The sequence below is a fragment of the Taeniopygia guttata genome, chromosome 9, assembly GCF_048771995.1.
Source record: "Taeniopygia guttata chromosome 9, bTaeGut7.mat, whole genome shotgun sequence".
In the NCBI taxonomy this organism is placed as follows: Eukaryota; Metazoa; Chordata; class Aves; order Passeriformes; family Estrildidae; genus Taeniopygia; species Taeniopygia guttata.
The window spans coordinates 18,344,129-18,369,088 of NC_133034.1; the positions used below are offsets into that span (position 1 = coordinate 18,344,129).

General features: G+C 37.2%; 1 protein-coding gene across 11 annotated transcripts in view; it reads right to left on the reverse strand.

Annotated features, from left to right (window-relative positions):
- The window catches only part of ATP11B (ATPase phospholipid transporting 11B (putative)), a 65,363-nt gene that overhangs the window by 34,853 nt on the left and 5,550 nt on the right, over positions 1-24,960 (reverse strand). For all 11 annotated transcript variants that reach the window (XR_004368693.3, XM_012575696.5, XM_012575700.5 and 8 more), the window contains exons 2-11: positions 15,281-15,397; positions 14,398-14,487; positions 12,003-12,083; positions 7,703-7,810; positions 7,425-7,553; positions 7,205-7,308; positions 5,946-5,993; positions 3,158-3,222; positions 2,527-2,608; positions 1,472-1,622 (exon numbers count right to left, since the gene is read on the reverse strand). Coding sequence is in view for 10 of the 11 variants with exons in the window: in XM_012575696.5 (XP_012431150.2) it covers positions 1,472-1,622; positions 2,527-2,608; positions 3,158-3,222; positions 5,946-5,993; positions 7,205-7,308; positions 7,425-7,553; positions 7,703-7,810; positions 12,003-12,083; positions 14,398-14,487; positions 15,281-15,397 (975 nt within the window). In the remaining variant the exon portion in view is untranslated. The remainder of the gene's footprint in view (positions 1-1,471; positions 1,623-2,526; positions 2,609-3,157; positions 3,223-5,945; positions 5,994-7,204; positions 7,309-7,424; positions 7,554-7,702; positions 7,811-12,002; positions 12,084-14,397; positions 14,488-15,280; positions 15,398-24,960) is intronic.

Sequence of the window (24,960 nt, forward strand, 5' to 3'; positions counted from 1 at the left end):
CTTCGCAGTGATTTGGGTGATCCAGACTACATAAAAAGAAAGGGACCATGTGGATTTCTTTTATGCCTCTTCAAGTAATTTTGTTCCACACATGCATTTCAGCCAACACCTATGTGACAGGAGAGAAACTTCTTTTTCCTAGGTATGATAATTTTAATAAATACTGAAATGCAGCACTACAGTCTCTTTTTCATCCGCACAACAAACTCAGTATCTAACTTGTACTTCGGAAAGACTCTTACCAACACTTGAATATTAAGCAAGGGTGACAAAAACTAGGCCACCTCTCTTAACCCCACCAGATATTGGTACAGGATAATGTTTTAAATGAAGGAAGCATAAAAGCAGTCAACAATTTGCAAAGCTAAATAATGTTTGTTCTTTCTCTTTAGGGACCATAGCTGTAAGTATTTAATAAATAATTAAAGTAGCTGACAAAAACTCAGCAAATTCTGTGCCTAAAGAGATCTTCCAGACTAAACCAGAAAAATCAGATAGAAAGTGAGAGCAATAATTCATCTAAGAGAGGTAGTGACAATTACTTAAGTTAGAGAATGTCTTCAAGCAATGGCAATGAAATAACAATCTGCACACACAGGAGGAGATGGACAGGGAAAGAACTCTGAGTAAGGATGTCAGCATGCTGAGAAATGCAAAGCAGATTGTGGAAGTCAACATGGGAGACAGAAAAACACAGACATGACAGAAGAAGAATGACACTGCAGAAACACATATGGCTCTCTACATTCCTGATGGCAAAGGAATGTAAAGATTGAGGAAATACTTATCCCTGCTCTATTCAGAACTGAAAGGCTCCACAGGCTAGACTAACTTGCATAGCAATTATTTCAGATTAAGCTCCTGAACTGCTTTGGACAAAGGCAGACTCATACAGAAATAAAAAATTAAAGAGAACACAGAAAAATACAGACTAATTGAAAAAAGATATATTTTTCAGAACCACAAATTTCAGGAACACTTTAAAGTATCCCTTCAATCTCTAAAGAGAACTGAGCAGGCAAGCAGGAGCCTGAGCAAAATTACAGCCTTAGGAAATTGTCCAAACCATCTCAACATCACAGAACATACAAAATTCCTGAACTGTGAAATCACTGCAATAGAACATACACAAGAACAGCCCTCCTCGTCCTCTTTTCCTTTATGGAATGACAAAAGACATCCTAAAGAACAGTAATTAGAACACAGACCATTAGAAATATGTCTAAAAAAGCCTTTTCAAAAGTTTTCAAAAAGTCTGATCTTTTCATAAAGGAAGGAAAAGTCCAACCAGTAACAGAAGTAGAAATGTTTCTACACAATGGTGAGGCTACAGGGGATTAACTCAAAAATCACTGACACAACAGCACAGAGACTTGCAAGTGGACCATGTGGTGGTTACACATAGAATAGAGGCATAATATATATGACATTGAGCGTTCCTCAGATATGCAACTGGGCAGAACTACTTTACCTTACTGCTGTTTCTTTCATGCTCTGTTTTTTCATTATACCAAGGCTCATCCCATTTCTCTTCAGCTTGCCATGCATACTTCAAAATAGTGCTAAGAATGGCTTCAAAGAGGAGGATTATTAGATAAATAATCAAAAATGAGTTCATGGACCTATAAAGAGGCAAACAAATAAAGCAAGAAATTTCAGTTTATTTTACTTCATCTGTTGACACAGTGTGGTTACATGAATTGATCAAAAACTTGTTGCGCTATTTTGTAGAAAGTGTAGCCTATGCTTGATACAGATATAAAGTTCCTATGCGACAAGCAGGCAACAGAACAGGAAACAAATTCTACATCTGACTAAGAGAAACTCTGTATGGCAATGTGAAGACTAGATTAAGGTGCAGGAACACCCCAACAGCTGACTTGTGTCACACCTACAGTCCCACACTGGTCCTCTTTTCCCCCAAGGAGCTCGCAAGGCTGTGCAGGCAGTACAAACAAGCACAGCAAAAACCCATGGCCACACTCTTTCCTCAGTTAGAAGAGCACTGCCACGTGCAGCTGAACATTTAACTTAGCATTTAACCCAGGCCAGGCTACAGCAGGATAGTCACACCTGCTTCCTGTTTTATAACCAGCCAGATGATCCTGCCCATGCTTTGACAACTGAACTTCTCTTGTGCTACATACAGTTGTTTGCATGTAGCTATTTATTTGCACAGGAATGCCAGGGGGCTCTCTCAGATTTTTAGTAATTGGAATAAAGGCAACATATCAGAACTCCTTTTCTTTTTAAAATAAATAATGAGATTCGATACAAGTATCTATCATAGCAACACCTACCCTGCAATCAGAAGCAAGCTTGGGTATTTCCACTTTGTACACTACTAAAGGATGTAATATCAAAAAATGGATCTTATCTTTATAGCTCCCTACTGAAGGCAAGGCAATTAACACTCTCTTCCCTTTGCCTATAACTCAATGATGAGACCACCAGGGTTTTAAGGCTACACAGGAAAAACTAAGTTAAAGCTCTACAAATAAGAGAGATATTAGAAAATAAACATACTTTTCTACTGCTGACCGTTTCTGAGATTTACTCTTGTAATTTAATGCCATCTTTGTCTCCATACCTGTATACACAGCAACACCTGGGAAGGAAGGGGGGAAGAGTCAGACTTCATTTTCTGCATAAATACAATTTGCAGAATTTTTCATTTTGAGAGATATAGGATAAAAGCAAAATGTGGTACTACTTCTGTGTTTATTACTAAACAGTATTATATACTATTTGCAAGACTCTTCTGTAGTAAAAGAGTAATACTGAATTTTAATACCTACTTTAACACACTTCATTATTATGACTGTACTGCTCTTCAATATGTATTTTATGGAAATCAGCCTGGTAAATCTCAGGAGAAAGCCTTCAACAATAGGTAACAGTAAGAACAGTCATTTATCCATTGAAGTTAAGTTATTCCTTTATTGAACCACTTCAAATATTTTCACAGAGCAGAGCTGGAACTTTATATCCTTAGAGGTTCTTCAGCATAATATCATTACTTTCATCTATAATCATATCCCCTCAGGTAACAGTCAGCAAGATTATTACAATTTCTTCAGTCAAGTAGAATTAAAACACAGTTCATCAACAGGTTTTAAGAAGAGAATACTCTTTAAATATTTAGATGTCTACAAACCAAATATTTCTTTAGTGTTTTTTAATCTTGCTCCACGAAGTAAGAGACTTTCAGGCCCAAGAGGTCTAAAAAGAAATAGACATATCAGCATGTAAACATTAGCTGTTCTGTATACTGGAGAAGTACCGAAATCCAGTTTCATATGCAAGGCTGTGCTATATCCCCTCTAAATTCCCAATGCAGCAACTCAATCAGTGACCTTACCCCTTTCACCACAGCTCCCACACGCTCCACAGAACTCTCTGTTTCCTTTCATGTCTCCTTTGGTCACTGCCATACTCCTCCACCACTGTTCCCTATCCTATAACTACTGACTGAGCTAAATACTCCAAATGGCTGCTTTAGGGAGAGCCACAAGCTACTTGGGAAGGAAGCAGGCAAGAAAACAGTCGAGCTCAGAGTGCACCCAAAGTGCTGGTTTAGGTTTGGCTAATTTACCAATCCTCTACCCCTCTGTCAGACTGAAATGATCTAGAAAGTTCAAAAGCTATTCACACCAAAGAAAGAAACAATTAGATGGATATCACCACAGCAGTGCCAATTTTATTTCCTAACACAGCAGACTAAATTTCAGAAGGTAAAATAGATGTTTTTTCCTCACATCTATCACAATACAATAACACATTTATTTCTTTGGCTATGTTCACCATATGCAGTGCTGTGAAAATAAGGGTCTAGTTAGAAACAAAGTTAATATAAGATTGGAACCATATGTTCTACTGCAGCAGCTGTATCATCTTTAGAAACTGCCAGCAGGGTTGGTCTGAAATGTAAAAAAAAGGTATTTTTTCCGCTGTTTCATACGAAAGCAGAAATTTAACAACTGTAGTGGCCAGACTGACATATTAGGTAGAAACAAAAGAATTAAAAGTTCTGATGCTAAGTGCTTTGGCATGCAAGCCCTTGGGTTTACCCTACTTCTCCTTTAGCTGTGCCACATACAGGCCATGATTACTATTATATAAACAAAGCTCTTAAACCTGAAGTCCCTTTGAAAGAATAAGGTGAAGTTAGTCAATAAAAAACAAAGCCAAACCCACAAGTCACCTCCCACAGTCAAAAATTTAACTTAAATGTTACTGCAAATGTAACAGTTACCACAACAAATACCATGTGTACTAATTATACTCACAGATTATGATGGATTCTTTAAATTAAACATACATATGTTAATATTTTAGGCTAGACTCAGACTTTAGGTGAAAATTTGAACTAAAAGGAACTAAATGTTTGAGCATTTAAAATTTTCATATAAGAAACATAATTTATATTTCTGGATTCAATTCTGTAAAACCAGCCTGACAAACCCAAAATACCAAAACTGAATCAGCGCAACACAGACCACCCAAGTTTATCTTAGACAGAAGATACAGCTCAACTACTAGTCGGAACTTGTAATTATTTTTTCCACCTCCCTTTAACCAGCTGTTTCACATTGTCAACTGAATTATTTTGATAAATTACCCCAATGCTTCACCTGTCAAGCTTGGCAGGAATGAATTCTGAAAAGCTGCCAATGAAGTAGCAAAAGTGACCTTAGAGAACAACTGAGTGGGTTTTTGGGGGTGACATGAGTGAGGCCTTTTGGTGAGGGTGACTAAGCCACCGAACTTGAGGCCATGTGACCTGGCTGCTACACTTCCATATTTCTTGCAAAACCACTGAAAACTCCTCGATTTACTCTGAACTCCATGTCACTGTTTTTGTTTACAGACGTTTGCCAGCCTCAGACTGAGAGACATCCAGCTCCTCAGACTGAAGGCAGATATTACATGGAAAAAGTAGTCTTTTAAAATTTAAGTAGAAATGTCACTAAAAAAAAGTGTGAAGGATAACATTTTGGACATCAGAGGAGTGAAAGAACCATAGCAGATCTACCTGTTTACTAATTTACACACAGCACTTCACCTTTTCAGAAGAGGTGACAAAGTTTTTTCTAAAGCTGGACAATCAATGACTTTCAAGATAAAATAATTAAACTTGAATGCTAAATATTTCTGAAAATTTGGTAATTTCTTGTGAGTGATTTCTATGTCTTCATTTCAAACCATGATTCTTCTCACTCCTGTCCTTCCTGTTTCTCTCCTATCCTGTTATGGTGGTGGCAATTGAGCAGCTGTTTGGATGCCTCACTGGTAGCTGGGACCAACCCACAGCAATTAGAAATCTTTCCAGGAAGTCGAGATGGAAGTCTGTAAATGGCTTCACATCTTGATTTTTGTAATTGCAAGTTTGTTACTTGCACAAGGAAAGGTGGTGAGTCCATGATTATGTGCACACAGCTGTGTTGCCTGTGACAGATGTAAACACTTATCTGCACAGTCCATCTGTAGTTTGAAATAGATACTAAAAATTACAAATTTGTAGCAGAGGCTTTGTTAAACCAGGAATTTCTAGGAATTTCAACTGTAAAACCTCCTTCTCAGTGCCTCTGATGACAGGGGATCTCTTGTAGGATATAAAATATGTCAGTGGAAATTGTTTCAGATCAATAAATGCTTTAATTAACAAATAACAACAGTTACTAGCTGATTACCAGTGCCAAAAAAATTACCTGCCTCACAACAGCCAAGCTTTGCAGAACTCTTGTATTAAATCTGTAACACTGGGTAGTAACGAACTTCTTTCACTCATTTTTTCTCATCTCCATCTAAGGTATGCAGCTGCAGTTGATACTCTTAATAAAAAAACCTCCCATTTTCATATATTCAAGAGTAACCCTTGTGATGGTCAAGATTTAAATCACCTCCATGTGTTCTAAATAATCACCTTATACAATTTTACTCACCGTACTATTTCTTCAGCTTGTTGACTTACAGTTATTCTTCCAACAAATCTATGAAAGATGGATATGTCTTAGAAGTATCTACATAAAGACTCAAAAATGTAGAAACCTTCTCTATATTTACCAAAAAGTCATTAATGGTTCATAAGTAAAAAATAAATCAATTTTTATTAACAATCAAACTAAATCAATATGGCAAACTGGCAGTAATTTTACAAGACACATTTAGCAACAGAAACATTTATCCCTCATAGGAACAGGCATTTGAGAAAGCTTATTAACTCTGATAAATTACCACAAAATATTATATTTCTATTCATTTAAAACAGATTGTGACTTCTTGATGACTCAGTAGAAAATAATTCCTCAACAAATGAAAGTCTGCACATTATCCACCAGAAATATAAACTTTTCATTTAATAAAGCCAGTCTACTACACATTTAAAAATCTGACACGCACTTATTTAGCATGACTCTAGCCACAAAAAGGGACACAAACCTCTATAGTGATTATATCTTAATTTTCTAAATATCAAATATTTGAACTTCTGCTCAAACTGAGTATCTTAGTTTTAAAATACTTAATATTTCTCAAAGATCTCCAAGCTTACTTCAGAACAACTGCGAAAGTGTACTTGGATTTTAAAAACTACTACTTCATAGCCATAATTTCCCATTATACAATTCAGAAGAAACTTGGATGGGAATATAACTTTTGCTTCCCATGATGCTGCTTTACAGAGTCTATGACTTTGCTTGCTGATGTTAAAACACACCCAGATATCCTTTTTTTAATGTAAGGTTTTGCTGCTGAAGAATGGATTTCAAATCTTCTCTGGAGCATATGCAAAATAAATATGAGCAACATATATCCTCAGAGTTAGACTTGAGCCAATTCCGTTTTACCATATCCTTTATAATATTGAAATGTCCAGCAGAACCTTATAGAAGTTTATTCAACCTAATCAAACTGTAGGCTATTTAATTCTTTAAAATCTAGAAACACGTTTAATGATTAGAACTGAAATGTACATAATTAAAATAAAAAAGATAAATATTTTGTCTGGTTTACTATTCAAGTACTCAAATTTAACTTGTCACTTGCAACTTTCAGAAAGTATATATGTATAAACACAAGCCGATTATTAAAACTTGAAGTTCAAGCAGATGTCTGAAACTATTTTAATCCTAACCTGTAACATTATGAGTATTAAACACCTCATTTTGATTTAATTTCAAAATATTTACTAATAAAGTGATACCTGTATAGATCTGCTTCTGGCTGCTGACATTCTATAACAGCTACCAGTTTGTCCAGGTTGGCAACAGACTGCAGCACTGCTGTTTCTGGGACTGCGACATGTGTCTGTAAAACAGTGCCCATTGGGTTACTACAGGACTACCAGGGCAGGTATTTCAACAGGCTGAAGGAAAAATGGCACTACAAATTAACTACATTCTATGTCACAAAGTAACCCAGACCTTAAGATTGGTCTCTCCATCCAAACTTGCAGTGGTAACATGGCATGAACCGTCCACTCGGTCAGACGACAGGAGCACCAGATCAACAGGGAAAGTCTCATCTTTGGCTACTCTGACAATGTCCCCCACCTAACACAGTGAACACAGATCAGAAAGATACAGAGAGGTTTGAAGGGCAGAATTCATTCCAGCATTGTTACCAAACCACAATGATTAGCTATAATAAAACAAGACTTGTAGCTGTGTTATAGAAACAAAATGCTCAGTTTGTGCTTTACCCGAATGTTTTTGGATCTGGTTTTCACAAGGCCACCACTTCGAACAACATAAACTGGAGCACCATTGACTTCATTGTCTGCTTTATGTCGCAGCCAGTCCTCATAGCCCTGTAGAAAACACATAAAAATCTACTTTTAAAGCAAGAAAACTAAAAAAATAGACTAAACTTAATCTAGTAAGCAAATGCGTTCAAAGTACTTCCTGCATTGTCTGAATACAGTTACTAACTTCTCTTGAGTTTCTGCTCCAGCTGTTACTCAAGAACCTGCAAACCTCTTAATTTTGTCACTTTACACAAACATGTAAAGGCAAATAAAGTAGCAGCAGTGGTGAGGAAACTTAACAGTCCCATGTTCTCTTAAAACAAAAACAGGCAGTGACATTTTCTGCAGATCAGATGACCAAGCACTCAATAAATCTATGGCCTGTATGGATTAATACACCACAAAACTGGGAACAATCAGTCCTCAGGCTCCTTTGTGGATTTCTTTTTTTTTTTTTTTTAGATTGAAATTACTTTCTCAAGTCATATCATATAGCATTTCTTATAGTTACTGCCATAGCCCATGCATGGAATCTCAAGACTTAAGTGTGTGTGACATGCTGTTGACACATCAGCTCTGTCCAGCAAGAGATGACTGAGAAGACTTCTGTTATTTTTGAGCCCTAATGGAACAGTCTGCAGCAACTGAGCTTTTAACTGATAAACTAAGCAGCTTTTCTTTGCCTGATACTTCACATCTGTTTAGGCACCTTTTATCCCATGCACTCACATGTGGAAACACTCAAGATTGTGAATCCAAGTATACTATTCCCCTCCTATTTTCCTAAAGTATAAATCCACTGCTTGTTTAATCTAACAGCATTAGATCATAATAGCATATTAATCTCTCATCTCCAAGTCTAGGTACTGAAAGCCCCACTAGCAAGCACAGGAAATGGATCAATCATGCAGGAAGTTCAAATGTCTCTTACAACCTGGCAAGACTCCTGCAACTAATCTGCAATAATAGAGACTTCCTAAAATGCTTTTCTGTATATGAAATGGAGGTATATAAGAACTGTGAAAGAGTTAAAAACATTTCCATGGAAGTGTGCAGACAGAAGAAGTGTGAAACAGCAGGCACAATCCAAATTCATCCTACAAACATTATATGAATGGCATAGTACAAGAAGTACTAATGCAGATGCAGTATTTAGAGAGTTCTGTGGTTGACTGGAGTTTGTAGGAAAAAGTTATATGAATTTTGCATGTCAAAAACAGTGTTGCAATTCTACCTTCACACATCTCCACTGTTATTAGTACAAATGAATAAGGACAGCACAACTGCACTACCTGTGTTTGAAAAGAAAGATGAAGAACGGGGGAATGGGGAAAAGAGCTTTATATGCCAAATGCTTCAAAATCAATAATTAAGAAGCATGCAGTAATAGCAGTCATACAGAGAGATACTGGGACTTCAGAATCCTGAAGTCCCCAAGTACGACTCCTGAATCCCTCCTAAGCAGTATAAAAAAGCAAGAGTCAGTACCTACAGCTCCTTGTTAAAGGTAACTGACAGAAGAAAACAAGGATTTAACTAACATCCAGTAACCTTGGGGCATTTGTCTCACAAACCTGAACAGCTGAGCAATGTGGGCATTTGGCAAAGAACTGAAATTTACCTTCTTTAGAAAGCACAGATTTCAGCGCTTCCTCCATCTGACACCTCCTGCCTCCAACACAAGGGTGACACCTCACACCAGGGAATTCTTAAGAACCAGCATAGTGTGGTCAGTTCAAATTCCCCCCAGATTTACCTACTGCAGCATTTTTTGAGAGGTCCTTATCCTCACTTGAAAACATTGGAAAAATACAGTGAAAAAGAAAGATGCAAGAGGAATACAGGGAATGTTGCCTACTTACATAGAAATAAACTAAAGATTAAAATCCCTCAATTAAATTATATTCTTATGTCCTGCTTAAATAACTGCACCAATGTAATTGAGAAAAGATCTGCATTTCATATAACCAGGTTTGTCATTTTCAGTTTAGGTCTATAGTTAATCAAAACCTGCAAAGTAGCTGTTTATAATTTACCGGCCAGTCAAGTAAACCTTTGTGTTCCTTCAGCTAAATACCTACAAACTTATTAAAATGCACTTTTTCCTAAAGTTCCTTGGAAAATACCTTTATTTTGTTGTATTTTGGGTTGTGTTTGTTGGGGTTTTTTTAACTTTTTGTTTTGTTTTTATTTATTCGCTAGCTTTGAAGTCCTTGGAGGACCGCATACAGATCTTCAGAGGCATAAGGAGGAAAATGCTCTGGCTAACAAGACAGACAAAATGACACAGCATGAGCTGCATCACTTTGCAGTCTTGTATGTCCTTCTTCTGACCTAGGTGCAATTACACTTCCAAGTAGAAAAAGTTCTGTCTCCTTGGCTGAGATTAAAACAAGGCTGAGTTCTAAGGTCTGCAAGAGGTGCCACATTCACCAGTCTCCTGGAAGGCAGGAGACTTTTTCCATCCACTGCTAAGCTTCTCAAACTTTCATATGATTAATGCTTCTATTTTTTCCCCTTCAACTTTTGAGAGAATACTAAATTATAGTTTAACATTCATCCTGATGTACCTTTGTATAGAACCAGTGCCCCACAGCTTTCAAAAAGGGGTTCTTTCCTTAAAATCTGTTTCCTATTACACTTCTGGTTTAGAGAAAATGGGAACTGATTTTGAGGCAATACTGGAGATTTTTCTCTCTGCACTCCAACAGATTTGTCTTTCTCCCTTGTCTGGGGGCAGCCTGTTGGAAATAGCACAATTCATTGTCCATTCAAGATAACACCCTGCGAATATTGCTTGCTTCCTTTGCAGCAGGTAGGAGAAACGTGAGAGTCCATTAAATCAGTTTAGGTGATTCCAACAGTCTTACAGAGATATTAAGACTGCCAGAAAATCTCTTGATGCCTGGAAAGTCATGAATGATTCAAGCTTCCAAAAGGAATGACAGAATCTCTGTTTGAAATTGATGATAAGAGAGTTAAATTTCCCAATACAAGATTGGACATCTAGAAACAAGGTGGTGTTAAGATTATTTTGGACTATTTTAGATTTACACAAGTCCAACTTCTTTCTGGAAAAAGTCATCTGATATTTTTAACTCTGTTTCATAATCTTTTAGTTCACACAGTTTCATTATCCATTGCCTACTTATGATTATAGCTTTTGAACATGTAATTTTTTGGGGGTTATGGTAACAACTGCAATTGAATAGGATTAGGGCATTCTACATATACAAATTGCACAGCAACAAGATGAAATATTAGTCCAAATATTACTCCAGCATTAAGAACCACTCTGTCCCAAACACCTTTCTATCTTCTTGAAAACTAGAACTATTTTTACTTTTGCCCTATTTCTGGGTGGCTTTGGGTCTTTCTAGCACAGAAGGCAAATTGAAATTCCAGTTACAGCTCTGAAACACTCTCCTGCTTATTTTTCAGTTGCGAGGCTGCATCTATTCCCGACAGCACTGTCAAATCCCTTGAAGAGGACAGTTCCTGAAAATTACCTCCCTGCATAAGAGATTATAATTTTTATCCACATCACTTCTTTATTTATGAGCTTGTTTCTTTCTCCTCTTGCTTTAAGGGCATAAAGAAAACAGAAGACTTTTTTTTTCTTTTTCTTTAATTTTTATATTCTGATTCCAGAGGCTCTAGGTCTCAGAAGGATATAATATGGTGCTGGAACAAGATTTCTATAAAACTCAGATGATTTTTCTTATTTTAAGTGCTATGAAACACTCCATAATGTTTTATGCAACCAAAGAAGACCAAGAGCTTTCTATACCAGAGCTTTTACTTGGTACAGGATCACAGTTAATACACATTTTACACCATAAAACATACCCCTTGGGGCAAAATTTGCCTTTTAACTACTGACAAACACACCCAAGCTCCTTTCTCAGGGTGTGATGTGGGAGGACTGGTTCTAACAGGCAGTGAGGTGTGCCAAAGGAATAAGTGAGGAGCTTTCAGAAAAGGTCTGATAACAAGTGACATGTAATATTTAGACAAAAATGCTGCCTGACAGTCATCCACTGTCCATTTTAGGGTACTGCAGTGAGTCACTGAGTGCTTGACAACCAACCAAATGATGAAACTCAAGCATCTAACTAGAAGCATTAAACCCAAAACAGTTTCTAAAATTACACCATTTTTATGTATTTTTAGTATCTAAGCACTATGCTGGTCAGACTCTGTTAAGTAACTTTACTTCAGTAGGACTTCATGTTGCCAGATTTTTCCCCTTTACCTGTTTTATGGCTGTCACAGTTATGACAAAGAATAATGGCAATCCACTGGTAATAGGACTGGTTGGGGTATCTATCATGAGCTAGAAGAAAATAAAACCCAAAAATTAGTCCAAATGTTATTTGTACAATTGTACATTCAAAAAAGAAAAAAAAAAAGAAGCAGCAGCAAGAAGACTATTTCCCAAACTCTTTATTATAACCTGTGAGTATTTTTACTGCATTTCCTGCAGAATTTCTCAAGCAAAACTCAGTTTCTGACTACTAAATAATACATCAGTAATGATGCAAACAAATGTTTCAGGGCACAGAGCAGCCTTAGTCACATATGTAAAGCATGTGACATTTTTAAAGTCCCTTACTAAAAGGAAGATACAATTTCATCCTGGAAAAATGAATTCAAAAGTATATTACAAAGGAAGGAAATCTACATTTTATGAAGCTGTTTTAACACTCTATATGATCTAGTGCTTACCAGCAATGTAGAGTATAACATCATCCACTTTAGAAGTGAAAACAAGGTTAAGAACAGAAATTTCCAATGGTTTAGATATTAGAGAACACTTTTTTTAGACTGCACCTTTCTGGTTGCCCCAAGTTAACATGCGGTTTTTACAATTTGTGCAATTATTGCTGGCATGCCAAAAGTGCAGTGTACACACTAAGATTCTGTATGTGGGGGGATGTTAGTGGTTCTCTTCTGCTGCAGGAAAAAATCAACATGGTCAAGTGCTGTAAAGGAAATATACACAAGAACTACTCAAAACCACAAACACTGATTTGATCCACTTTACCTGAGACTTATGGCATTGCTTTGGGAATCATTAAAGAAGAAAAAAAAGTCATACATGAAGTTTACTCTATCACTAAGGGAAGAACCTCACAGAGAAAACAGATCATGGCACTTTGCAATGCACACATGAGGTTTTTGGTTGGTTGTTTTCACAGAAACAGACAATTTACAGAATACAACAAAAATGAGACCTAGGCTGCAATACTGTCTGTTTTTTAACTGTAGCACTACAATTTCAGCTTGGCAGCATATTGACTAAGAAAAACCCTATCAGAAGCATCTGATTTTTGGCTGGATAGGGTTAATCATGGCATTTCTGCCATCTACTCTCTCATTCTTTCTCAAGAGAGGCTCATATATGAAAATGAAGCAGGTTTTGTGCTGAATTATCACATTTCACCAGAACACTATGGTCCTCTGCCTGCCATGCAGCTGGACACACATCCATGACACACTTCATGTGACCAAAATGCAGTCTGTCACCTTGTTTTGGGCATGCACATGTGTGGTGAACAACGTGGACTGGACTGTGCTGCAAGTTGAAATCACACAATGAGACCCTGCCCCAACTCTGCCATCCCCAGTGGAAAAGGTGGAAATGACAGACACTGCATCTTGGCCACACGAGATTCACAGGACAGGGAAGGTACCATGGTGGTCAGCTTTAAAATGTAGGTTTGCCTCATTAAAAAAAAAAAAAAAAACAAAACAAAAACTAGATATTAATGAACTTCCAAAAGGGATTTGAATAAAAAGAGATCTCCATTTTAACAAACGAACAAAAATGACTGCAACTTTTTTGCTGTTCTAAAAACGTAGACACACGGACAAGAAGACATTTTCCATACACATGAGGGCATCCATTTGACAAAAACTGAGAGAACAGGATTACACTCAGAACATAATTCCTGCCCTTAAATCCTTATTTGTTTATTTAGACACTACTGAAAGGAAATAGTTTTAAAGAACTGTGACACAACATTGAACAGAATTCAGGTATATTACAGAGCTGAAGAGGCAAAGATCATAGAAAATTACAGACTGTCCTAATCTACTCATGGGTGTTCTTAATTAAAAGAAATACAGTTGGCTACAAAAGCCACAGCAATATTTCTGACATAAGCTGTCACAGTAACAGCACTAATGGAGGTCTTCAAAACTGGCAAACTATTGATTTTAACTGTAACATCTGTATGTTCATTTTATTAGAACAAATTGAATTTGAGGATCTTAGAACTATATCACAATAGTCTGTTGACTACAACCACTTACAGTGAAAATATACAAATATTCAAACACCACCAATGACTACAAAAACAAGAAGCGTGTTTGGAATTCCATTACTCCCTTAAGAGCTTTAAAGTTGTATTGGAGGCAGACTACTGAATCCCTGCGCTGACTGTGCAATGGACTTTTAAAACCTAAGGATAATACTTAAATTTGGACATAATTATTTTTAAAGTTATGTTGTTTTCCTAGAGAAACTGGAAATGTGTTCTTTTTATAGACAGAATATATAAGTAGAGAAGTCAAATTCATAAAACAAAAATCAGTGGCAAAATCTACAACAAAAATTGCAATTTGTTGAGTATTATTCAACTTACCTGAACCAAAAATATAATGAGAAAATAAAAGTTGGCTACTCTTCTGAACTGCTCAAATAAGTTTTTTGGAACAAAATTCCACACTGTATACTGAAGGGAAGAAAAGGAGAGAGAGATGAATAATTACAACACAATGCACAATTTTTCAATGCAATTCAGTTCTGCTCCCACTGAACTCTCCTAACCTAAATCTTTTCATTCCCCAGGTCCCCTCCCCCAGACCTTGGTGCTGTATCCAATTTTTGTTCATTTTTTTTAATTCCCTCTGGTTTGGGTACAGCTAGCAGGGAAGCAGGGGTAGCAACTGCATTTCCTCTACAGGCCAAGTTTAAAATGTTTTCCTCCAACCGGGACAGGGGCAGCTGGAGTCATTTGACTGCTTTTGTCCTGGGTAGGAGGAAAGAAATTAATTCCTGCAGCTGTAACATTCCCTCCAACACTACAGCAATGAGGCACATCCCCACCATCAGCTCTATTGATTTCAATCCAAGGACACACCGGGAGGGAATCCACAACTGCAGTCCACTGCTGATTTATTTTATGCAGACTACTGGCTTTCAGTTTGACTATTTTAAAAATCCTCATACCCAGCTTCATCCTGCCTTTTAAGTAGTTTGGGCAACACTGGATGAAAAACTACTTTTCTTCACAAAGCCTGACCAACTTGCTTAATTGCTGTGTACTTGAGTTTTGAGGAAAGAAAGGTGAGAGAATGAGACAAACTATACAAGAAGCAACACAGCTTTTCCCTCAAAACTGTTCAGTTTGTTTCATTTTGAATATTGTATATGCATCACTAGACATAACAGAGGCATGCACATCAGCCACACAACTTCCTAAGCAACACATCAAGTGGTTTTGCCATGACAAATTGATTCCTTACCTTGGATGATATGATTCTGTTGTCTGCAAACTTCTGAGGGACATAATGGCCATGCTGGGGAAAACGGTTTGCTATATAAATAGTTCTTGTGTCGCTTTGATGCGGTGGGTCAAAACCCTAGAACATAAAATAAAAAAAGAGGTAATTAAAAAGTTGAGTTTATTAACTGCTGTTTTGTAAAATTCTGCGGAAAAGGACATTCAGATATCAAGCAGCAGTTTTCAAAGAGTAAAGAAAATTAGTGTATAAAACTGAAGTCTACTGTGTCCAGACAATTCAAAAACTGTAGTGAAAAAACCCAGAATCTTACTTTTGAAGTTGTGTACTCATTCTGAAAAAAATGAGAGAAGAAAACCTGTCTCAAGAATAGAGAACACTAGCTAACATGCAAACTTGAAGCCCTGCAAAACTTAAAAAGGAAAAAACAGAAATAATTTACAAAACCTCACAGCTGTGCTTAAGATAACCCTAATAAAACATATTATTGAGAAAAATAAAATGCTGGAACATACTACTATGCTGTGGTAACTGAATTTTGAAAAGAGAAAAGCCAAAAGCATATATATCTGACCAGAGAGCAGTATTTTTCCAAACTATTTCTATCTCCAAAAACTAACATTTTGTCACATTTCAAATGTGATTTCCTGCCATTACCACCAATTCATACATGAATGGTGCAACAGTGAAAGCAAACCCATGGGGGAAAAAAAAGAGAAAAAGCATACTCAGAAATACTTATCAATAATTTCCTGCCAAAACAGATGATCTGAGTCAGGTCCCTGGGAATCAAAGCCCTGTTGTAAGTCTAATGGTCAGTGTTTTCATCATCTGCTTCTTCAAGAGCAAGTGGAACACAAGTGTTAAACCAGCAGATGACACCACCCTGGGACTGACTGCAAGAACACCAAGAGAAAATTCTTGACCAACCAGATGCACAGAACACAAAGATCCAGCACAAAGGAACTGCATCCAGAAAAAGAGAATAAAAGCCCATAAAGGAATTTTGAAGAAAAATGTCAAAGGCTATAACAGATCACAGGCTAGACATGAGTCATCCACGTCACCCCACTGAGAAAAAGGCCTTCAGTGCAGAGGAGGCTGCAGGAGGAGTGGGAGGCACTGCGAACCAACTGGACAGCACCCAGAGGAGTGCAACATGAGCCCCAAGAGATCCTGAAAACATGACATACAACACAAGAACATGACATATAACACAAGGCTGAGCAATCGAAAAAGCAAAGAGCAAACAAATTAGAGTCATTTAGCCTGGAGGAGAGGAAACTTGGGATATCCTTGTAAATCTCCTGATACACAGAAAACTGCTCCATAGAGAAAATGGGGGCTTTGAAGGCCAAAGAATAACAGAAGTAAGCAAGCTTATGTTGCAGGTAAGAAAACTTAAGTCTGGGTAGTAGAAAGCAAACAAATCCTTTTGTTGTGGAAAGGAATAATTAAATACCAAAATAAGTCATGAGGAAAGGTTGCTATGTCTGTAACACAAGGGCTTATATCTAGGTCATTCAAGTCTATGTTTAATTGAGCCTTTCCTGGGGCTACATGACTCACCAGAACCCTTCCTAGCAATAATGCTCTGACCCAGAGAAGCAGGTGATGGCAGAAGACAACCAAACAGTAATAATTCAGATAACAGGCCAAGAAAACTACTAAAGAAAAAGTCAAAAAGCTTTTATACATTAAATAACCTAGTGAAATTAAATTTGGAACTGTCGATTGGGAGTCAATGACTGTGTGCAAAGTGGTGAATTCCAACATCAGCATCACACACATTCCTAATCTTAGAACCAACCTGAAAAGTTTACACAATCTCCTCGTTCTTTGATGCCAAGTGCAAGGACAACTGGTGGTGTCCTTTGCTAGAAAGGGCATTATCAATTCCACCACTGCAGGTGAGGAAACTGCATTTGCAGTTGTTTCGCTCCACCTCTGAATGAGGCTCAGAGCATTATTCATGTCAAATAAAAAGTGACACTTCACAGAATACTAGAAGATACCTCTGTACCAGCTAACTACAGAAGATGAACAGTGAATGCATTAACTGACATACAAGTTGGTTGGTATAACTAAACATTAATTTTTTTTAATCCATTAATATCTCTAACACAGGTCATTAGGTATGTTCATATTCAGGATGGTGTCATTTTAAAGTAAAGGAATCATTAAAAAAATCTCTCAAACACACAAATGTTTGTGTTTAGCATCATTACTACAGAAACATTCTGCTTTAGAAGGAAAGAGGTCCAGAATAAAAAAGGCAGAAAGAAAGGAAGGGGGATTTTTCAAAGAGATTTGAAAGAGAATAAACTTTAGAAGACAAGAAGTGGAAGGCTGGTCTAGTCACATGCTCCAGAGTGAAAACTTGTTTCAAGATAAGAGTGGGGCATGGAGACAAAAAGTAGATAGAGGAAAGGATGGAAAAAAATGCACAGGATACCAAAAGCAAAATGCAAGGAACTGTTCACAGCTTTAAGAAAAGAGATACAAGCATGAAAGGAAGATGAAAAAAAAATGTACCTGTTAACTGCTGACACAAAATTTAAAGAGAAGAGTGTTTGTCGCAGAAGCATTTTGGATATCTGACATTAGTGACACAGTATTTCAATCCAGAAGATGCCACAAATAAAAGTGTTTTTCAAGCAAGAAAAAAGGTGCCTAATTAGTAAGACTTCGTGCACAGCTCTCTTCTACAGCTCAGAAAATGTCTGGCACTCACAAAATGCCAGACATCCTCACTTTGGAAAGTCAGACTCTACAGCCTGAAAAAATTCCACTCTAAATCAAACAGATGTAAAGCAAGGAAAAAAAACACAAAGAGCAAAGAAAACAAGTTGCAGTCTTCTTTCTGCCAGTGATAAATGCTAACCTGCATGCCACTTGCTGAACGCTATTAAAAGATAAATCAAAGATTACTGAGTGACTAGGATATCACTGAGTTTTTTATATGCCCATTTTAGGCCACTATCTGAGCACCTGAGGGTTGATGAGTTTGATGGCATTTTATGATGACGAGTAAAGACCTCTGCACAACTCCAGTCTCACTGCACAAGCACTTCTATCAGAATGAATACCTCTGCTGAAACAGGCTCAGATGATTAAAAGCAAGAACTTTACTTTCCAAATAAATCAGAATCTTAGGCCATACAAGTTTACAGGTGCAGTTGTGGAGCTAAAACAGCTTAAATTTGCAGTCCGTAGAGATTTAATTCTGTTTTGTTGACATTGGCCATGGAGAAGGCACAGAAGCTGTGCAGTCAGCAGATCACAGTGCACACGGCAAGGCAGGCTGGGGACAAAAACCCCTCAGTTGTCAGAGCTGCAGTTGGAAAAGAACACATCCCTGACAACCTCAGTGACTGACTGTAGTCACAGCAGGAAGTGAGTGTCAGAGCTGGGAACAAAACCCAGATTTCCTAAGTTTTATGACTACAACTACTAAAAATCACTTGAAATTAGCCAACAACCCTGTCATCTCATAATTAGCTGATGAGACCACGGCTAAGCAGATCTTCCAGAGAAATTTTAATTACACATCTCTCCAAGGAAAATTCTGCACAACTCTTGAACTTCATTGTTCAAGAGCTGAACAATGCTTTAACTCTTCTCTAACTATGGGGCTGGTCACAGAGCCTGCTCCTGACACTAAACTGATTCGTAGTCCAAATTTCTGCTCAGCAAGGGATTTTCCACAGTGACCTGTGCAGCCAGCAAAGCAATGCAGAAAACACACTGTTTCCTAATTTCACTTAATAGACAGTTCTCTCTCTTTCTAACGTCATTCTCCAACTCAGCTGCAAAAGTAGGGTAACATGCCCTTGTCAAAGGATTTCTGCAGCTAAAGAGCATGAGCAGAGAAACCCTAAATTAGAGTCTTGCAAAATGATTAAGTTGTCACCAATTTCTTTCAAAAAATGTTATTTTTTCCTGCAGTTATCTACTGAAGTGATTTTTACCCAAGTGCACAGCTCACTGACTTCATTACAAATAATGCTGAATATATTACAAGACCTAGTATTTAAGGGTTCTTGACCAGGTATATTACAGGCATATATATTACATGAATCCCCTTTAAATAAAATTTGACCATAAGATGAAATGACCTGACTTTTTTCCTCTTCATGTTGCAAATTAAATCTAGATTTGTTGGCTAAAGTTCAGTTCTTCAGATGATTTACCAACACAAATCAGGCATTATCTACCCTTGGAATACAGCTCTCATTTAACTTTGCTACACACTTCCCCAGCAGAAGTTTTGCACCCAGATGAACTTAATACTTTGGTTTTGGAAACAGCCTAAAAGCATGCCACTCATATACAGTACACAGATATTCTAGTCAAGCAAATTTATAAAGCTCAAATGAAAATAACCTTTAAAAAAAGAAAAATAAAGAAGTGATTCATAGTTTTCATTTCTTATAAATTTGAATGACTATAAGCAAAGTCCAAGTAATTTTTATTAAACTTCTTCAGCAGTGATTATATTACTGTTCTAAAAGTTAGACAAAAATATTCTCTGTGCCATAAATTAGGCTCCTTTAAAACAGCACAGAAAAAATATCCTGGGGAACTGAGGAGAAGTATTTGACTGCAATTTTATGCAATTTATTTCATGAAAGCCATGGGATTCAACAGCCAGCCTCAAAACAACTCTTTCCTACATTTTGTCTGCATCTCAATCACAGTACTTGGAGAACTGCCCATCGGCCATCAGGTAAAGAAAACTGATCCATCCATTTTCCCACTTTGGTTTGTGTTTATGGTTTTGTCTCAGGGTTTTTTAACATGTCATGCCAGTTGTCTGTTCATACAATAAAAAGCTTCCCCGCGAAAGAAGAGTTTTGAACTGCTGCTGAGGAAGCCCTAATAATACCTATAACAAACCAGGCAACCACACAGGAAGCAAATGAGGATCAGCGCTACAAAAAAGATCGTCCCAACACCTGCAATTGCAAAGGAAGAAAAGAAAAAAATGCTTTTGTACTCAACCTGTTGCTGTAACATACATATCTACTGCAGGACTCTTAACACTTCAATAGCACTATTGAGGTATGGCAGTGTGCACCAATGCCCTCCCCACACACTCTACAGCACTGTCAGTGAGAGAGCAGAAATCCACTGATCTTTCAGCAAGGATTACTGACATGAGACCGGCAAACAACACATCAATTTCATTATCAATACATGCATTGATAATTACAAATCATCTACCAGGTGGTTTTTGCTTATGACTTGCATAAACTTAGTATATTTTAATATCATCTCCCAGGGTTTCTCATTCATTACTCACAGCTTTTACAGAAGGGGAAGAAAAACCAAACTTAGTTTGCCAAAGTAACTTTTGCTATGTGCGCACTGAAAAGTGAAAGGTGTTTGGAAGAAGGAAGTCTTATTCAGAGCCTCTTCCTCCTTTAAAAACCCACACTGAACACAACAGACAAAAGAAGCAATTCCCCTAAAACCTTTCTGAATATCACATACTACTTAACAAAACTAATAAACAGAAGAAAACTTGGTCTCAGAAACCCTTTCTCCTAGGGAAGTGACTGGACTGATCATGGCTGCAGAAGCAGAAGACCACATTTCCTGACAGACTGCCCAAAAGTCTGCTATTACACTGCTGTCAAGATATATTTTGATTAAAGGTGTTTTGAGGAAATGGATTTTCTTGCTTTGGATTTTCTTCTGAATATACATAGAATACTTTTCCCTCTGTCAGATAAGATGATCTATTCACACTCTATGCCCATTTTCAGAAGTCTGTGTAAATTTGTACTCCATACAGTCAGCCAATAATTCTTTCAGTCATGTAACTGGGCAGCAGTCAAACTGAATTTGCCTTATCAAAGGTTAGCATGAAGGAAAAAACAGCCTCTCACAGCAATTTGAAACACTGCTCTAACAACTAAAATAGTGAATCAGCTGAAGCACCCTGATGTGTACACAGTGCCATGCAATTTGTACCTCCCCTTTTAAATACCACTGCAGTAAAGAAATAAAACTACTGAAAGTCATGCATTATTTGTGCAACTTCCTCTTCCCTCTTACTGTATCTACAGCTGTTCAAAATATCTCATAATAAATCATGTTGTAACCTCCTAAAAGACCTATAACCAGATTACATTCTTTTGTGAAAACACGCCCTCTAGGTAACAAGGCCTGCGAAATCATGAGGCAATAACCCTTCCTTTCACAAAGTTAAAACATGCCTAGTACTACAGTAAGAAAAGTTGTACTGGTGCTCACCCCAAAGTCCTGCTCACAAAGAGCTCAAGTGTTCTTATTTTACATATTATTTTGTCAAGATGCCCACCAAAAGTAACTTGGAAAAATCCCTACTTAAAATTTTAAAAAATCACCTATCTTCTCTTTATCTGCAAACACAACAAGCAAGGTAAGCTGGACTCATTCACTGCTAACATACTGCCTCACGCCAGTTTCTCTGCTCAGGACACCTATGCCAAACAGACTGGTCTTGTAACATCAATAAAATCAGAAAGGAATAATGAGCTGAACAGGCAAGTTAAGCTTTCTAACACAGCACTCTCAAAGGCTACTATGGCATGTCCACTTCCTGTTAGCAGCAAAGAATTTGAACGGAGATTCAGGTAAATTGTTTTATTTAAAAATAGTCCAACTTGCATCAATGAAGGAAATGGCTTTCTTATCCTCCCCTAAAATCCAAAAGACAATATTTATAAAGCATAATCTGTTTTGGACTTCATACGATAATACAAACCAAAGACTCTGTAATAGCTGCTCTTTCATGATTGTCTTCAACAGAATGCCAAGATTCACTTTATTAATCCAGTACCCAAAGAGGGTCTACACAAAAGCCAGGGAGGGACTGTTTAAAGTTCATGTAGTGATATGACAAAGGGGAATGGCTTTAAACTGAGAGAGTGCAGATTTGGATTAGATATAAGTAAAAAATACTTCATTGTGAGGGTGCAGAGGCTCTGGCACAGGTTACCCAGAGAACCTGTGGCTGCTCCACTCCTGGAAGTGTTCACGGCCAGGTTGGCTTATCCTCGTCTCAATGTGTTTAACCAACCAAATGCCTGTAATACATTCCTTGTCCATTGCTTTATTTTAGGATGCTTCCTGTCAGACACACATCATCAATAACTTCTGCTCACATGCTTTTTGGAAGAGAAGAGACTCTATAATAAATTGTCTTCAGCTCCAAGGAAGGAAGAAACTTAGTTAACATTCAGGTTCTAAGAAGCAAGCCTCAATCCCAAAGGCAGGGCTAGTGGCTCCCAAGTTACATTTCAAGGCCAGTAAGTGTGCTCTAATTTCCTTTTCTTTGAAAAAAATGCTTTATGTAAAGTCTGAGAAGTTAAAGAGACACTGAGGCTTGACAGTGTCTGTAGTCCAAAATGCCAAATGTGGTCTTTTGCCACATGCTCCCACAGCAGCCCACTGCTCTAACATAGAAATGAAAATGCCTTTGCAGTTCCAACTGCACAGTTCTAATTTCAGAACTGAAAGTTTTCCTCTGTGGGCTCCAGCAATTAGTTTTCTTTATCTGCAATATCATCTTCCTGTCAGGCATGTACAAAAGGGGAGTAGGCAAGATTTTTAAAGCTGAAGGGTGACTTCAGACACCCGTCAGGAGACAGCTACAGGGCTGAATTGAGAGCTCAAAAATCACAAGCCACTTTTTCAGAAGACTTCTCAACTACATAAACTACACTGAACATGTAAAGTGCTAAAATTCTGCAATAATCAACCACAGAAATAGCAACTACTAAACAGGCCACACTAAGAAATACAGAACCAATGCAAGAAATGAAACATTTAACACACAGATCCTTCACATCCTCTAATGACCATAGCGATGGATCTCAGAAAAAGAACCCCCACAAGTGCATCCTTTCTGTACATTCCCTGCATTTGTTAAGCAGGTTTATAGGAGATTTTCAATATTAAGTAAAGCATTCAAATCTGTGACAGGCTATGAACTTTCCCTTAAGGCTAGAAAGCAGCTCATATTTTGTAGATAGCATTTTCACCATTAAAAAATGACATTTCTCAAGTCCATGACAGGAAAAATACAGAGCAATTGTACATTCCTTCATGTACTGGCATACTAAATACACTATTATCTTAAAATGAACTGCTGCTTACCCTCTGCTTTGAAGAATCATTTATAAAAGTATTTTACACAAGCATGAAGGGCTCCTGTTCTGGACTACTCATACAGCCATTATTGAAAACCCTTGTTTTCAATATTTGGATTTGTTCTAGTAGGCAATAGCTATTTATGCCAATCAGCTCCTGCACTGAGAGTCTAATTCATATTTTCTTTCAGCACAGAAGAAAAAAATACAACAAACCCTTTCCAAAAGTATCTTCCCCCAAAATCACCATTAAATAAAAAATCTTAAGGCTTTATCAAAATGCATGCCAAAATTATACTGACAATTCCTGACAGTCGCTGCTCAATAAATTTCACAGGAAGAGAATTTATTTCATTGCTGGAACTGTCTAGCTCTTCTTTTAACATGCTTTGAAAAAGCCTGCTCTGTAAAACATTACAGTTTTGAGTCTACTGCATCCAACCAATAACAGTTTTAGTTCTAATTCCATTTCAAACACGATTTATGATTTAAGTGTCAGTTTAATGCCCTGCTTTCAGACATGTGTACAGACTATTCTATCCTTAAAGCTGGCTAAATCTTAAGCTTCCTTTCCATTCTGTTGCAATTCTCTTTCCAAACAGAAATGTAAATATCTACAAAAATGTGCACAGCCACACAAAATAGTATAAAAACGTGTAAAGGAGTAACAACAGATGACAACATGTATTTTGGGGGAAAACCATTTAAAAACTCTTCCTCTAGAAAAACATTTCAGGATAAAAACAGTTTGCCTTTTGTCTGCATCATTATCTCTCCTTCACATTTACAGGAAAGTTCTCCTTTCCCAGACTTATTTTTACTCAAAGAAAACAAGTAAAAAAAATCCTCTTAAGTCACTGCATGTGGGAGGCCAAGGAATTGCAGGCGTCTGTTTTTTAAATCACAGTGTAGTTCTCAGTCCTACTTTCTATCTTTTCTACCATGGTCTGTACTAATGCTAAGTGGTTTTCTCAACAGCAGGTGAAAAGAGGTTGAAAAAAGTCTAGCTGCAAATATGTCACCTGTGTTTTGCTAGAAGATATGACCTTGCATTTACAGAGACACTTTGTCACATCTATTTTGCTGCAGTTCTTGTCTGCTTGCTTAACAAACAGATTTTGTGCTCGAAATTGAAGGATTTTTTTGAGAGGTAAACTATTGCCTGGTGACATAATTACAAAAACAGTCATAACTACTGAGCACATCACAATACAGTCAAGAAAAAGCAAGAGCAGATCTCAGTGAAAGTCACAAGTCATGACGTTTTTAATGAAATTTAAACACATTGTTGTATTTTTCTTTTATAACTTCTATCTCTCCATCCCAGAAGAAAGCAAATGTCAGTTTTAATGAAGTCAGCCAACCCATTTAAAACTAGAAAAACAAATACCAATGATATTCAAAACACATGTTGAATGTTACTAAATCCAGCACACATCTACTTGCCTTAGATTACAAATTTTACCTTCCACTGAGAGTACAGAAACAATCTCTGAACAGTAAACAGAGCTTTTCACCCATCCCACTAGATACTCCCTATTG